Source organism: Camelina sativa, chromosome 20, assembly GCF_000633955.1.
Source record: "Camelina sativa cultivar DH55 chromosome 20, Cs, whole genome shotgun sequence".
Classification (NCBI taxonomy): domain Eukaryota; kingdom Viridiplantae; phylum Streptophyta; class Magnoliopsida; order Brassicales; family Brassicaceae; genus Camelina; species Camelina sativa.
Window position 1 is genome coordinate 1,084,144 of NC_025704.1, and position 17,269 is coordinate 1,101,412.

The 17,269-nt window shown below is 37.2% G+C and overlaps 3 protein-coding genes and 1 pseudogene across 3 annotated transcripts; 2 read left to right on the top strand and 2 right to left on the bottom strand.

Annotated features, from left to right (window-relative positions):
* Window positions 316–4,704, top strand: LOC104768510 (annotated as a pseudogene).
* Window positions 5,309–8,010, top strand: LOC104768511. The gene has a single exon (XM_010492514.2). It carries the CDS (start codon window positions 5,347–5,349, stop codon window positions 7,969–7,971), a length of 2,625 nt encoding a protein of 874 aa, XP_010490816.1. The 5' UTR covers window positions 5,309–5,346; the 3' UTR covers window positions 7,972–8,010.
* On the bottom strand, window positions 8,465–10,073 carry LOC104768512 (acylphosphatase-like). Its single transcript, XM_010492515.1, has 2 exons — window positions 9,717–10,073; window positions 8,465–8,960 (listed from the first exon to the last, which is right to left on the bottom strand). The coding sequence occupies exons 1-2, from the start codon at window positions 9,987–9,989 to the stop codon at window positions 8,694–8,696; spliced, it is 540 nt and encodes a 179-aa protein (XP_010490817.1). The 5' UTR covers window positions 9,990–10,073; the 3' UTR covers window positions 8,465–8,693.
* LOC104768513 (heavy metal-associated isoprenylated plant protein 3-like) lies at window positions 14,813–17,215 on the bottom strand. Its single transcript, XM_010492516.2, has 5 exons — window positions 17,076–17,215; window positions 16,818–16,974; window positions 16,405–16,706; window positions 16,003–16,081; window positions 14,813–15,702 (listed from the first exon to the last, which is right to left on the bottom strand). Exons 1-5 carry the CDS (start codon window positions 17,082–17,084, stop codon window positions 15,080–15,082), a joined length of 1,170 nt encoding a protein of 389 aa, XP_010490818.1. The 5' UTR covers window positions 17,085–17,215; the 3' UTR covers window positions 14,813–15,079.

Here is a 17,269-nt window from a genome sequence, read left to right on the forward strand (position 1 = left end):
GATATGCCAACTTGATGGTTCTTGAAGTGCGTTTTGATTTGGTCTATTATCATTCGTTAGAAGAAGTCAATATGTATATATACAATTACGGTTAAGTAATTATTTAAAACCTTGGTTGAGCTGTTTCTTTTTTTACCACATAATCAGATAAACAAGATCAGTTTTGTATTTCCCTGCTTTACCATTGGTCTATTCTACTGCTTTAAAAAAGTACAATGCAAAAACATCAATAGTCACAAAAGTATAATATTTTAAAATAGTCACAAAAGTATTATTTAAAATAAACAATACAAATTTCTTTAAAAACATCTCAACTCAAAAATGAAACAGAAGAAGTAAATATATAATCTCTTAACCGATAGTTGACTTTTGCACATGCTGTCAATCCAGAGGGAGTGTATATATATCTCAATACTAGTCTCTCTATTTCTCGGCGGGAGCTATCACCGATTCGGAATCGTCCATGTATTCGGAATACTCGGCATCATCGGAATCCTCAATGTTTTCGGAATTGCATCTATCAATGGCCATTTCAGAAATGATATCTGTTTTAGACGGCTCCGCCGATGATGAGGAGAAGAAATCCAAGTGCATATCACTCATGATTCGAATAATCTCTCGAGTGAGCTCAATGGATTTGGACCCGGAGCCGCCGGAGAAGTCGAAGCTCATATCACTCATTAAGCAAACAATTGCCGTCGGCGACTCTATACCGGATGATTCAGCAGAACCGGAGTCGCAATTGGTATCGCTCGTCACTCGATCTATCCCTCTCATCGGTTCCGCGGAGTCAGAGCCGGAGCTGACGTCACTCGTTGGTCAAATGTACAAGTGTTTAAACTCTGTTGGTTTATTAAAAGTAGAAGCAACGGCGGAGGATTCGGAGCTTTCGTCACTCATTCTTCAGATCATCTCTCTCGCCCGGTTCGCATTATCTCCGTGGTCGGAACCGGTTTCGACGGATTCGGAATCGGAGATATTAACTGCCATTTCTCAGATAAAATCTGTCTTCACTTGCACACCCGGGGATGACGATGAGGAATCAGAGAAGAAATCCAAGTGCGTATCACTTCTGATTCAAGTAATCTCTCTGGTGAGCTCAATGGATTTGGATTCAGCTGAACCGGACTCCAAGCTCATATCACTCATTAAGCAAACGATCTCCGTCGCCAAATCTATACCGGATTTAGAACCGGAGTCGCAATTAGTATCGCTGGTGGCTCGATCGATCCCTCTCATCGGTTCCGCCGAGTCGGAGCCAGAGCTGACGTCACTCGTTGGGGAGTTGTACTCGTATTTCGAATCCGAGGTCTTCGATACGGATTCAGAGCTTTCATCGCTCATTCTTCAGTTCATCTCTTTCTCCCCATTCGAACCCGACCTGCCGAAGTCGCGGCTATTATCACTCATTAAGAAACTAATGTCTTTCACCGTCTATGACTCGTCGAGTATACTTTCGAGGAAAAGGATGTCACTGCTCGCAACAACCATTATTAAAATTATCACTCTGCTCAACTCTACCAATTTTAATTTGGATTCACTTCATAAGCAATCGCCGGAGCTGACGCAACTCATCTCTCAGGCCATCTCACTCTTCAACTCTTTGGATTTGGATTCCCAGCCTGAGCCGCTAAGGTATCTCATATATTCCCTTTCTGAACTATATCTCAACGCTTCCGATTCGGATTCAGATTTGGACTGTGGCCTGGATTTGGATGTTATGTTACTCCTTGATGCAACACTGAATTTGGAGCCGGAGCACGAGCTCATCTCACTCGTTCTTAAAATAGTCTCTATCGCCTTCTCTGAGTATATGCATTGGGGGAAGCTTCTTTCTTTATGCCCTCAAGTACAAGTAAGATTGCAGCAAGGAAGGTTTTATGTGACTGACCAGAATACCACCAATAATAACAAGCTGGCTTGCCTCCCTGTACGCTGGGTTATTTTCATGTTTACTAGAGGCGCAGCAGACGCTTCCCATTTTCTCTGTGAGGGTTGCAATGGCAATAACCATCAAGAATACAACAAGGCTCCTGTTGAGATCAAACACCCTCTTCATCCTAAACACTCTCTTCAGCTTGTCTCCTTGGAGGATGATGGCGGAACCAGGACATGCTATTGCTGTGATGAAATTCTCGAGCAGATATTTTATTACTGCTCCGCCTGTGATTTTGCTATTCGTTTTGCTTGTGTGCAAAAACAACCACGTGTCTTCCCTATGGACCATCCCAAGTGGCACGAGCATACACTTGCTCTGTTCCCAAGTCAGGCTCCCTTTCCTTGCAACCTCTGTGCCTTGACACATTCATCAAGCTGTCCTTTCTTTATATGTCCCCCTTGTGACTTTGTGGTCCATCAAAGCTGTCTCAACTTACCACATCTCATTAGGATATCTCGCCATCCTCATCGTATCTCTTTCACCCATTCTTTTGACCAAGGAAATGATCTGTCTTGTGGTGTTTGTCGCAAAAAGATCAATAATGATTATGGGGGCTATTCTTGCGTCAAGGATGGTTGTTCTTATGCTGCTCATTCGAAATGTGCCACACAGAGCAATGTGTGGGATGGCATAGAACTTGAGGGAGTGCCTGAAGAAATTGAAGAAGAACTTGAACCATTTGTGACGATAAGTGATGGAGTCATACAACATTTCAGCCATCAACATCATCATTTGAGACTTGATGAGAATACGGATAGAGAGTACGATGAGGATAAGCTATGTCAAGCATGTGTCATGCCAATCTATTTCGGTAACTTCTACTCTTGTATGCAATGTGAGTTTATTCTACACGAAACATGTGCAAATCTTTCTCGCAAGTTACATCACCCGATACATCCACATCTACTCACTCTAATGGGAAGATATGAAGGTGTTATGGGAAACACAAAAAATAGCTGTTCAGCTTGTCCTTGGGAGTGCAAAACTGGTTTCTTCTATGAATGCGGTGAAGAAGAATGTTATTTCCGGCTACATGTGCAGTGTGCCACAGTTTCTGAGCCATTAGACCACGAAAGTCATATGCATCCTTTGTTCTTAACATCCAAACAGGGAGAGCGAAGAATTTGTTCCGTTTGCAAAGAGACAGAGTCGAGACGTTCTTCCGCTTCTACAGATGAAACATTCAATTGCATTGAGTGTGACTTTGTTTTGTGTTTCAAATGTGCTACTTTACCTCAAAAGCTGAGGTATAAGTATGATAAACATATGCTTACTCTTTCTTATGCGGAGGAGACAACTCAGACAAGTACCATGATGTCTTGGTGTGAAGTCTGCGAGCAGGCAATAAATCATCATAAGGAGCGGTTTTACACGTGTGATGAGTATTGTTGTGTCACACTACACGTTGAATGTATGCTTGGGAAGGACTTATACATGAAGCCCGGTTCATCGTGGAATAATGACAGCGCTGTTCGTATGATACATCTTCTACCCAACAATCATCACATGTCTCGGCCTATTTGTTTCATTTGTAAGAAGCGGTGTCCACACAAATTAGTTTTTTTTATGGACCCTGAAATAGTATTTTGTTCCACATTATGTTATCATGAGTTGTTAAATTTTTAGATTACTGAATGAATAAGAGGGGGTTTTAATTTGAAGAAAAAAACACTAAAATCATCTCAAATCATTAGTTTAATAACCATGGCTGCAGGAGGACCTCTGGTGCATCTCATCAACAGCTTATTCTTGTGCTTTGCGTCAGTGGTGATTCTTGAATGGATTTTGTTTGAATAGATCTCACAGTCCCGAGCACATTTGATCAGAAAGCAAAGATACTGACTGAGCACTTACTATCCTTTCCCAAACCTGTTTCTATGAGTCCCATATATTGCTATTCTGGCTATTCCAGTATAACCGGTTCCGTTCTGTACCGAGACTCTTGACACGGCAACACTCGTGATCGTTTTAAGTTTTATCCCGAAAAAAGTACAGTTTTGAATAAGTAAGTTTAAGCCAGGGTCATGGCGATGATCTGAGTACTTCTGCCGTCACAGTGTAGAAGCTTCTCTCTTTTAAGTATATAGCCACATTGCCGGAGAACTTTCATTCTCTATTAAAACCTGGATCCAGGTTCATTGTCTTGAGACTTTCACACAAGATTGGAGACAAATCAGATGAGTTGATACAATAACAAGGTCGATCGGAAGCTAGAATAATTTTATAATCCCAAAGTTACACATAAGTAACTATGTATATGCTTGGATCCAGCCTTCTTAAAACTGATCCAGATATCTAAATCATTGCAACATTCAGAGAACCCTCTCTCTCTCTCTCTCTCTCTCTCTCTCTCTCTCTCTCTCTCTTCTCTCTCTCTCTCTCTCTCTCTCTCTCTTTTTCTTCAATTCCATTGATTGAAAATCTAATTTCAACAAGAAACAGAACTGACTCGAGAGAGATACCATAAAGATGTAAACTTTGAGTCACAATTCCCAAGAATTAGAGAATATATACCGTTTTAGAAGAATCGGATTGATGAGGAAACCCAGATTCAGCCTGAGTGATCATGGAGGACAAAGGAAGCGATGAGCGAAGCCAAAGCAGAGGATGAGCGGCGGAGAACGGAGGCAGATGACCGAAACCCAGGAATCTTGTTCCAGAGATTATTATTATTTTATTTTATTTATTTTTTTTGGTCTTTGGGTTATATTTCCTTAAGCGATTCCGGTCTAACCACCCGGTTTGATTGTATCTTCTTTGGTCCAATCAAGATTTTTTTTCTTTTCTTGTTGGGTTGGCAGTGGTAATTAAGGCGGTCCTAGAATTTGAACATGCAGCATAAACGCGTCTCAGTACCACATTTTTTATAATCAATGAGAAACAACAACAACCCAATTGGACCTAGCCCTCATTAAGCTAAATTTGTTATTGTAGATTATAAATTGTAATTTGTAATATTATACTGTACAAATCTCTAGTCTCTAAAAAAAAAAAATAAAAAAAATAATAATAATAATAATCTCTAGTCTCTAAAATGATAGTTGACTTTGTTGTAGCAACAGCCTGTAAATGCAAAAGCACTAATCGTTACCCTAAAAAAAAAATATCTACTGCCAGCTCTAAGGATTCGAATTTAATTAGTTAATAGTACTTAATATAGTAGTATCAAATTGTCAAACACTATCAAAGAGGCCTTATTATATGCATACATAATACCCCTAATACTCTGTCGTCTCATCATCAATGCATTTATTTTATTTCATTTTATTTTTAGCAGATCATGCATGAGACTAATTTTGTTAGTTTAAAAACTCGAATATTTATTTATGTGCTTACTCTGTTTAGGTATTCTAAATAACTTCCTCTATACTCTATACCAAAAAAAAAACGTTCATTTACTCAAAATAATGTCTCTCGTGAACTCTATGGGTTCAGAGGAGGAGGAGCATGAGGTGCAGATGGAGGAGATGGAGGAGCCGGAGCTCAGAACAATGATTATTCAGATAATTCATCTTATCGGGGATTCGCAACCAGAACCAGAGTCTGAGCTTGTATCACTCGTTATTAAAATATTCAGTCTAGTCAACGCTATGAAGTCGGATTTGAGGGCGCATTCGGAGCTAAAATCACTCATTCCTAGAGTATTTTCTATCATCGCCTCTCAGGATTTGGAGCCAGATCAGTCTGAGCTCCCGTCACTCATTACTCGAATGATCACTATACTCAGCTCTATGGACTCCAATTCATGGTCGGAGCAGGAGTCGGAGCTCGTATCACTCGTTACTAAAACGACTTCCCTCGTCACCTCTATGGAGCCGGAGTCAGAGACGGAGTCGGAGCTCAAGTCACTCATTACTCAAATCATTTCTATTGTCAGCTCTGACAATTCGAAGCTCGTATCACTTATTGGTCAATGGGAATATCTCCTTATCTCACCGGTTTCGAATACAGAACTGGAGCATGACTTCTTATCACTCACTAGTCAAACAATTTCGCTCGTTAGATCTATGGATTTCGAGTCGCAGCCAAAGCCGCACTCGGAGCTCATAGCCCTCGTAACTCAGTTTCTCTCTCTACTCAGCTCTGTATCGGATTCGGATCCGGAGTCTGAACTCATATCACTCATCACTGAAAACATATCTTGTGTGGACGATTCAGATTCGAAGCCGGAGTTAGGAATCATACCACTCATTTCTCGACTAGCATTTCTCAAGCCGCAGCGAAAGATCATATCAGTCGTTAGACGAATGGTCTCTCTCGTCGGGTCTATGACTTCAGATTCGGAGCCAGTAGATCAACTTATCTCCGTATGCCCTCAAATGGGAGTAGTTTTCGAACAAGGGAGGTTTCGCGTTAATGAATTCCCCATAAGATCCCGAGGAGAAAGATGGATATGTGGCGCTGGATTCCGGCAATTATTCAGCTTAGCAGGAGGAGACGACGCCGACGCCGACGCTACCCATTTTTGGTGCCAAAATTGCAATGGCGACTACCATGAAGAATGTGACAAGTCCCCACCTCTCGTCGACCACTTTCGTGATCAAAAACATCTTCTTCAGCTTGTCGTGGCGAGGGACGGACAAACCATGGAATGTTATTGTTGCACTGAAGATCTCCTATGGATATTTTATTATTGTGCGTCTTGCGAGATTGCTATCAATATAACTTGTCTGGAGAAGCCACCAGTCTTTTATATAGACTGTACCAAGTGGCATGAGCATACACTTACTCTGTTTCCGAGACATGGTTCCTTAACTTGCAACCTATGTGGCTTGGACGATGCAAGATCCGCTATCTATATGTGTCCCCGTTGTAACTTTGTGGTCCATCAAAAGTGTCTCAGCTTACCACGTGTCATAAGGATATCTCGCCATCCCCATCGTATCTCTTTTACCCCTTCTTTCGGCCAAGAAGCTCCCTCCTGTTATATTTGTCGCAAAGATATAAATAGATACTACGGAGGTTTTTGTTGCATCAAGGACGATTGTTCATATACGGCTCATTCAAGATGTGCCACACAGAGAAATGTGTGGGATGGCATAGAACTTGAAGGAGTTGAAGAAGAAGTTGAAGAAGAAGTTCTTGACCCGTTTGTGATAATAAGCGACGGAATCATACAACATTTCAGTCATCCACAGCATCATCTGAGACTTGATGAGAACACGAGCAGGGAGTACGACGAAAATGAGCTGTGTCATGCATGCATCACGCCAATCTATTTCGGTAATATCTACTCTTGTATGCAGTGTGATTTCATTCTTCACGAAGAATGTGCCAATTTTCGTCGTAAAATACATCACCCGATACATCCACATATGCTCACTCTAGGAGAACGCACCGATATTAGGGATAAGCCGAGATTATGTTCAGCTTGTCCATGGTTGTGCACAGGTGGTCTCATCTATGAGTGCCGTAATAAAGAATGTGATTTCCAGCTACACCTGCAGTGCGCTTCCATTTCAGAGCCATTGGTCCATCCAAGTCATACACATTCTTTATTCCTAACATCCAAACCTGAAGAGTGGCAAAGAAAATGTTCTGTTTGCAAAAAGTCATATCATTGTTCCACAAATGAATCGTTCAATTGCATTGAGGAGGAGTGTGACTTTGCTTTGTGTTTTGTTTGTGCCACTTTACCACAAAAAGTGAGGTATAAGCATGATAAGCATATACTCACTATGTCCTATGGGAACGAGACAAGTACCACGACTAATTGGTGTGAAGGTTGTGAGGAAATAATAAATCCAATGGAGCGGTTTTATGTGTGTGATGAGTACTGTTGTGTCACCCTACACATTGAATGTTTGATAGGAGCGGACATTTACATGAAACCCGATTCTTCGTTTCACTTTCACATGTTGCCGGGTTCATCGGTTTCCTTACGCGGTAGTACCTTTATAAAAATCTGGCCCAATCGTCATATGTGTCGACCTTTTTGCTCCATATGTAGGAAGCGTTGTCCACACAAAATAATTGTCACAGGGCATTTTGAACTTCTATGTTGTTCTACATTTTGTTTATCAGAACTGTAGAGAGTGAGTGACTAAGCTCGATGGATATTGCTCTTGTTGTTGTAACTCGTAAGAAATATTACTGAATTTGTATTCTGTTGTATTGATTTGTCAGATATGTCCTACATTGTCAACTTGTTACGAGATATTTCCTTTTGCACTACTATCAAGCTGTACACGGAATTATCAACTTTATTCCTTCTTATCCTCACAAAACTCAAGGAAAATTCATAATCTCCTCTGTTTTCATGCTTTGTTCTTCGTTACAACTTACCATAAGCCAAATGTCTTGTAACCAGGGAGAAGTTACATCATTGAAGCTGCAGTGATGGCGACATCGAGTTGCTTACGAGAACATGTTGGTCCAAATAACTGTGCAGGGGTTAAGTGAACCTGTATAATTTCTTGTAATCAACTCTATATAGTATTTTGCATCGAGGCGAAACAGAATCTTTAAGTATGAATCTCATTCTCATTACGTAGCTCGTTGTTGTTCTTTAAGTACAGTGTCTCGTAATCTGCAGCAACTACTGCTGGGGAACAAAAGTATAGATAATAGTAACAAGCTTCGTAAATATCAAACTGTATACACAACGTAGAGTAAAAATGATCACAGACACATAATTAATTAGGTATATACATGGCATGTGTGTGTTTAACCAAAGAGCCATGTTACATCCTATCGAGATACTTATAATCAATGCAACCTTCAGAGAACCCTATCTCTGTTAAAAGAGAATCAATCAGACGGTTGATCTGTATTCAAAACTTGTTCCCGGTTGTTCAGTGGAAGGGAAAGCCTCCAAGCCAGTAACCATGGCTGCAGGAGGACCACGGCGACACCTCTGATGCATCTCATCAACAGCTTCAGGTGGTCCAGAAAAGAGTGCTTCCACTGAACCGTCCCTGCGATTCCTAACCCATCCCTTAATCCCGAGCTGCTCTGCATTCTCAACAGTCCAGTTCCTGTAGCACACTCCCTGTACTCTACCCTTTATCACAACCCTCACCTGCACCAACAATTTAGACATCTTCAAACCATATTATCAGAGAACTAAGAAGCATTATACAATCAGATGGTTAGTTAAATCAAATTGTGGAATATTTAGTAGATATCTAAATCCAATCAGCAATGTTCATATTATGGTTGGTGATTCAAAGAAACATTTCGCTCGAACAGTAGTTGTTAAAAACAAACAGGGAAAAAGAAGAATAGAGTTGATAATGCCAAACTAGCATAAAGATACCAACGAACCTCAGTTCTAGTCCTCTAGATAAATTAATCAAAAAAACAGAAGAACTAGCAGATGCAACAAACAATACATGTGGTTATAGAATTGCACCTCACTCAACCTTTTTGATGGTCTCAGACTCTCAAGTCGGAAACTTCAAATCGCCAACAGATGAGACAAACAAAAGAGTCTAGAAGCTGAACAAGCATCATAGTTTTATTTACAGCATAAAATCTCAGTACCACGTTTTTTTGATAATCAATGAGAAACAACAACTAAACATTCTATAGATTCAGAAGGAAACTAGTAACCTACATACATGGTTGATTCACTGATTCAAACAAAGCAAAACCATCATCAATCCACATTGAAACAAAAACCCATCAAGAGGAAAACCTAATTTCAACAGGAAACAGAATTGGCTCTCAATTTACCATAAATACCATTAAAAATGTAAACTTGTTTAACATTAAAAAAAAAAAAAAAAATCTAAACTTTAGTCACAATTCCAACGAAATTTAAGAAAAAAAATACCGTTTTAGAAGAATCGGATTGGTGGGGAGAGCCAGATTCAGCCTGAGTGGCCATGGAAGACACAGGAGCAGATGAGCGAAGCCAAGGCAGGGGACGAGGAAGACGAAGAGCGGCAGAGAACAGAGGAAGAGTACAAAGAGGAGGATTCCGATGGTAAGCGCGAATAAAGATGCTACGAGGATTATGAGATCTACTAAACAGTGAAGTAGAGATTTGTGAAACTTTGCCGAAACTCAGGAATCTTGTTCCAGTTCCGACAACAATTGATGTCATTCTCCGTTTTAGAAACTTTCTCTCGTGTTTCTTCTTCAGAGTGTTTTTTTTTTTTTTGGTTATTATTATTTTTCTTAACGAACGATCCCGGTTCTGTTAAACTAACCGGTTCGATTGCATCTGGTTCGGTCTAATCAAGATTATTTCCCAAATATTCATTTCTTTAACATTAATTAGTGGTAAGTTTTCAAACTTAATAGTAGAACATTATGGAGTATTCAGTAAATCTCTCCAAAAATTCTTTTGGCCCATAAGAATGAGCCCAGTGAAACCAATCTTAAATGCTGGCCTATTTAAGCTCAATTTTTCTTTTTCTTTCTTTTTTGCTTCCCTTCGTTTTCTTAAAATGCTGGTCAAGTACTCTTGTAGTGTGAAATTGTGAATAGATTCAAATTTCAATGAAAATATCAAAATAAAAAAAGAGAGAAATTTATTGTAATTCCAAACACGTATTTTCAACATGTAGAGAACAGTAGAAGTAATGTTATAGAAATTTGAAACTGGGAAGTCTGGGAAGCTTGAATGGACTTATCTTATTGATCATATAAAATCAAGTCAGCCTTATAAGATCAAGTCAGCTTAGTATTTAATAAGCTTAAGTTCAAAGCGGTTGAAAATCAAATTGACAAAATAATTAATTGCAAATGGAATGGTCATTTTATTTTCCACCTTTTTTTTTGTTGATTATAAATAGTCAAAAGTCAAATTAACGTTTCATGGGAGACTTGGACTAAATATAATTAGTGGCTTCCTTGTATATATAGAAAGGACTCTTCTTCTCATCCCCCTTCAACCAAAAACGAGGAACGAAAGACTCGATGGAGTAAAACGAAACGAAACAAGGTGGAAACATGGTTGCACGTGTGGCTGCGCGACTTTAACCAAACTTTGACAAGTCAGAATTTACTCATAATATTCAAATTGTTTTATTACAAGTTGTTATATTTTTATTTTAAATGAGTTTGACATGGTTATTTATACTTATATCAGACTGGGATTCGAAATTTGTTTTAATTTAACCCAAATTTACTTTAGAAAGTTATTAGTTTCGGCTTCGATCGTTAAGTTTCCATAATTCTAGAAATGAATACTTAAGAGTTACGTGAAACATCATGCATGCATGTATTGATAAAAAACCAGTAAATATAAATATAACATGGTTAGCCTGTAGCTCTATTTCTTAATTTTCTTTTGTTAAGTTAGGATCAATTTTACACATAGTTTATAGAAAAATAATCAAAGAAAAAAAAACATTTATATATCATTTAGATTATATGACATTCAAAAAAGAAAATATCAGAGAAAATATGGGAAAGGAATATATATAATTGTCTACACTCACATGTAGCGAGTTTTTTTTTTCCTATTTTTCATGGAACACAACACAACTAAATAAAACATAAGAAGAAGAAGACCTTTCTATTTTTGTGATCAGTATTTCCAGCCTGTACTTGTGGGGAGAGACTCGTGCCGTGCAATCCAATCCGAGAGACACAAAATATAAATTGCCATGTGGGCCTGACGTGGACCGATCCCACTACATTATAACATATCAACATATTATTAATCATCATCACCCATCATTTTGATGACCATGATTCATGCTTCTTATGCACATATACAACTTGATCATTCATCCCTACTAAAAAATCTCACAAGTCAATCATAACCCCCACATGTATCATCTTTATCACTGTAGATGTTTTCACAAGAAACATCTTTGTTATTAGGATATGGCAAGAAAACAAATTAACTTTTTAACCAATTAGTAAAAAAGTATGTAAACTTAATGGTAAATGTAAGTAAAAATAAAAAAGTGGTAAACAAATGTTTACGTCACATTCAAAGCTGAGTCAGAAACTCGTTGGCAATTTGTCAAGTTCATGGTTCTTGCCACTTCATTCTACATTTCTTTAATGTTGCTGACGGATCTTCTTTTCCAAAAATTTCTTAATAATAATTTTATAATCCATTTTTATAAGTGCTGGATTAGGTTTTCGCATCAGCAAATGATTTGGATGCAATTTAAATATTACATTTTTATGTTCATATGTTGTTTTCCTTTCCTTTGGTGGAGCTCACATTGAATTATTGTTTTCATATTGACCTTGTGGATAGAAATATTCGAGTTTTCGTTTTTTATACAATTATAAATCTTGAGGGGATCATGTCTCTCTATCTATATATGTTAGTACGTTCAATCTTATGTAGTAGTATTAGATAATGGTGGAATATTCCTATATGCATAGCTTTCTGGTTTGATTAATTTGCCCTTAAAATCAAATATCACATTGTCTTTTTGCGATTTGTTGCGTGTGACAGAGACAAGGGAACATTTTTATATTGTTTACTATAAGATGTACGAATATTTAATTAAAACAATAGCTAAGTGTATACATACATACACTATCTATAAGAAACAAAATTTATACGAATTTAGTAATAATATAAATTGGAGGCAAGAATACAAATGTTTTTGCTGATGTATGAAGCGGCATGAACCTTCTTATCTTAAAAATCATTATTGATGTTTTAAGAAAAAAAATAACAACAAAAATATATATCAGAATCACACACGTAAACGTGATCATACGTCGGTCCGTCCAAATAACTACCCACTCTTAAAGTCTTAATTAAATAAGTATGTGGCTGTTTATCATCGTTTGATAGAAAAATGAAACCAGGTCGGAGTCCTTTTGTTCTTTTAGTTAAAAACACTTTCAAATTAACCGTAAACCGACCTGTAAGTTTAAAATAAACTAGTTCATATGACAGTTGGTAATTTTCGTATTTAATACTTTGGTGTTTGATCATGACTATCTCTAATTAACTAAATGATACTAGTATATTGTATTAGAATTAGATTTAAGGAATTAATTAATGAGTAAAAAAGGGTTAGGATTAGCTTAATCTGCCCCCACTAACTTTTGTATCATGAGTGTGAAAGGAACCAACAATTTTATCTACGAAGGCAACAATAACATTTTCATTGGTTTCTACTTCATTAATTATAATCATTTAGATGATTAGATCTTTTCTTGGCCATACAAAAGCTTGAAGTTTCAAGATCATTCGGGAAGGATATTTGTTTAGCAGTTACCAATAACAAAAAATATTATATAAATTAATGAGCTAAATCCATAAATTGAATAGTTTATTGTTTTTACTATATATCACAACTCGTATATGCACTAGAAGGTTCGAGAATATTACAAATTCAGTGACGATGTTCTGTGACAAATACATACGAGTAACGACATACAAAATTATGTTGGATGGTTCAATTTATAGCAAAATAAAACAAGAAAAATGTTTGCACTTACGATCCAAACATTTATATTTTACGGCAATTGTAGATTTATTATTATGCTTTGATAAGAAAAAACACTCATTTCTTTATGGATCAGTGACGATTCTACAACAAGTATTGTATACTACGAACATAAGTTATTGTTGTGTTATTTTTTTTATCCTTATCGTCATCATCAGAGTCACACCTACCTAGGAACACGTACAGATTTGCTCTCCAGTAAAGTTACACTATTGGTTTAAAACAACTAAATAATACTATAGATTGTCATGAAAACACTCATTTGATCTTTAGTAAACAAACAAACAAAAAGAAACCAGTCATTCGAATATGAAATAGTTAGCTACTAAATCACTATCCCCGTATATAAATGTATCTATTGGAGAATGCTAATAGTTATTTTGTCCCTTGGCAATTGTAAACCACTCACAAATTTTGATGATCATGTCCGATGACGACAGTTTTAACTTTAGCACAACTTTTATTTCTGATACAATAAAGCTAACTAAATACATCCAACCATTTGATCAACAAATCATTAAAATTCAAAATTCATAACTTCGTTCGTACCTAACATCCATAAATAACGTCTCCATCGACTCTTCTTTTTGGCCTTATTAAACCAATGAGTTATGAGTCAAAATATTGTTTCCAATTAATACAATCAATATACATATATATATATATATACACATATTAGTCGTCTTATAGTATAACATTCTATGCAAGTTGTATGTGTGTTAATGATGTGTTAACCATTATAATGTTACCCTTTATGGTAAACGAAAAGCTATTATGACCCTCAGAAGTAGAAACTTTTGGAAACAACAAAAGATGATTTTACATGCAAAAGATAAATTAAGACGAATTCTCAATGTTCGGCTTCTTCTTCTATAATACTATAGTTATTAACATAAATGAAAGACTAACCAAATATTTTGCTTTAAAGAAATAGACAAAAACTCAATTGCTGTCCTGGGACTTTCTTTTGGCATGGATGGATGGACCAGAGACGTTCTTGCTATATACGTCATTCGAGATGTGAATTTTGTTAAACTCACATTGGGAAAAATATCTAGGCACACTAACCGAGAAGATTTAAGAGGCGGCACAACAAATATTTGGTTCATACATAATATTTGATCTACAGTCGGCTGATTAATAAATGTTGGGGAAGAAGACTCGAGAGCGATCTGAAGGCTAGTATGAATTGGATTGTCATTTTTATGCATAATATTAAATGTTGCCTTATAACTTATATAGACCCCCCATCTGACCCAAAGACTAGTATAAATTGGATTGTTCTTCTCCTTGTTGTGATGATTGAGTTGAGATGCGGTCCTGTATGACTTATAGTGTTAGTCGGTTTGTTTTACGTACGAACTGCTATGTACTACTTTTGAGAGTTTCCTTACACATCTGAACGAAACACATCTGAGAGTTTCCTTACACATCTGAGAGTTTGTAGTATATATTTCATTATGATCACTTGAAAATTACATAGCACAAAAAGTTAATAAAACAGAGAAGATATTATCAATCTTACGATACAAAATTATGCCTATATTATTTATAAAGAAGAAATAAACCAACCAACCAACCAACCAATCCACGCCTCTCAAAAACCGGTTCTAACCGGCCAATCCAGCCGGTTTAGATTACCGGACTCGGAAGTTTCTGTGTTTTTTTCGTAGTTTACAATTTTGTCATATCTACCATTCTCTCCCTATATTTTTTTAATTATTTACATTAACCTCCCCCTGTTTTTTTTTTTTTTAACTCACATAACAGAACACCCATTTGGATTCTCATCACTAAACAACTCAGGCGCACGCATGTGACCATAAGGATCTGCGTAACCTTGGTGGTTCATATAAGGTGGCGGTGGTGCTTCTTGCCCATACCCTTGACCATAACCTTGATTCCCATACGATTCGTGTACGTATCCTTGGTTCGTATACGGTTCTTGTACATAGGATTGAGAAGATTGGCCTTGCATCATGTAATGTTGTTGTTGTTGACCGTATACTTGCCCTCCTGGTGGGTAGTAATACATAGGCTGTGGAGGATAACCGTAGCCGTTATACTCTGATTTCTTCACATCCACCATAGCAGCACCACCGTCTCCTCCCCCGACTGCAACTTCTTTCTTCTTTTCACCGCCACCGTCGACTTTCTTTTCTCCAACATCTTTAATCTCTTTCTTTTCACCAACACTTTTGTCTTTCTTCTCTCCGCTGGCTGGAGCTGCCACAGGTGGTGCTCCCTCGTCCTTTTTTGCCGGAACAACTTCAACCGTGCGTTTAAGCTTCTCGTTAAGATATGGAGTGAGCTGCTTCACGTCAATGATCCCCTTAACTATAACCAAATCCTTGGCACTATCAATGGAGACTGAATTAACCCCTGTTAATAAAAAAAAATCAAACATTAGTTAATTAAATCAACATGTAAGTAAATTAATAGAATAAATTAAGCTAAGAGATTAGGCTAACCACTTCATAGCGAACCATATGATATATTTTCAGTAAAATAATAAAGAAGCTACCAAATAGGTAGTTGAGTACAACCTAATATTTAAATTTTTTTGTTTGCTTTCGTTATCTTCTTCAGTCACCAACCGGATCAATTTGTTTATTAATACTCTTATTTAACTAGTGAAAGAACGTTTCTCAAATTGGGGATTAAATGATCATAAAAAAGTACCTTTAATTTTGTTGACGATTCTTTTGATTTTGTGTTCGCAACCTTCACAATGTAACTTGGTCTTCAAAACCACAGTACTCTGTAAACAACACATCAGAGGAAATTTACATTAGAAAACAATTAAATTTAACTAAACAATTAGAGGAATAAAAAAAAAAGGAAAAAGTCATCAAAATATATTTGGATATGAACGAACGAGTGTAAATACCGTAAAGTTTGGAAGTGGACACACACACGTTACAGACCACATAACAAAAAAGGCACTAATGACGTATGTAACTTAGAAAATACAATTTTTATCATATAGTTTTCGCTATCTGACTTTATGAAATTGTCTTTTATTAATATGTGACTAATATAAAAAATTAATTAAGAAAGAGAGAAAATAGTAGAAGTAATTACCTCTTTTGGTGGTGGTGGTGGAGGAGAAGCTTTCTTGTCTCCTTCCTCTTTCTTCTTCTCTTCCTTTTTCTCCTCCGCGACAGGTTTCTTCTCTGCCGGTTTCTCTTCCGTCGCAGGCTTCTTCTCACCGCCTGAAGGAGGAAGAGGAGGAGGAGTCTCTTTCTTAGGCGGCGCTACAGTAGAGACAAGTTCGACTGGTCTCTTGATTTTGTCGGCAACTTTATCACGAACTGCAACCGGATCTACGTTTCCGACCACCGTCAATTTGTTACCCTTATAATCAATCTCCACATCTTTCACACCTAAAACAAAAAGAGAGAGAGAATTCGCGGTTAGGGTTTTATAAAATTCGAAAATCAAAAATCAAAAATTGGGGAATTTGATTATTATTATAATTTAATTAATTATCATACCTTTGATATGTTTTAAAAGTCGTTTGATTTTCTTGCCGCAACCTTCGCAATGCATGTCAAGCTTCATAACCACGGTGGTGGTCATCGCACCACCACCATCGGCGGCGGTAGGTTTCTTCTCTGCTTGAGGAGGTTTCGTCGCTGTTTCTTCCTTTTTCTGCAAAAATCGTTAAGAGAAATTGAAATCAATCACGCGTTGTATAAAGAGAGAGAGAGAGATTAATCGAGATCGAATAAGAAGAAGAAGAAGTGACTAACCTCACCCATGGAAAGTAGTAGAGAGAGAATCAGATAAGTTTCCTTTTTACTATGGAGGAATTTTGAATATACGAACTCTGGGAAAAAAGCACAGAGAGAGAGAGAGAGATAGAATTTGTTCTGGTTTGGAGAATAAGGAAAAAGGGCAAGATGTTGAATTATTTATAGAACTTCTTTTTTTTTTTTTTTTTTTT

Excerpts from the sequence above, each read along its gene's own strand:
- LOC104768511 (XM_010492514.2), top strand. The coding sequence starts at position 5,347 with ATGTCTCTCGTGAACTCTATGGGTTCAGAGGAGGAGGAGCATGAGGTG.
- LOC104768512 (XM_010492515.1), bottom strand. The coding sequence starts at position 9,989 with ATGACATCAATTGTTGTCGGAACTGGAACAAGATTCCTGAGTTTCGGC. Across the intron at positions 8,961-9,716 it reads AATCCGATTCTTCTAAAACG|GTGAGGGTTGTGATAAAGGG; the intron begins GTATTTTTTTTC and ends TTGTTGGTGCAG.
- LOC104768513 (XM_010492516.2), bottom strand. Across the intron at positions 16,707-16,817 it reads ACTTTTAAAACATATCAAAG|GTGTGAAAGATGTGGAGATT; the intron begins GTATGATAATTA and ends TTTTTGTTTTAG. Across the intron at positions 16,082-16,404 it reads CACCACCACCACCAAAAGAG|AGTACTGTGGTTTTGAAGAC; the intron begins GTAATTACTTCT and ends TGTTGTTTACAG.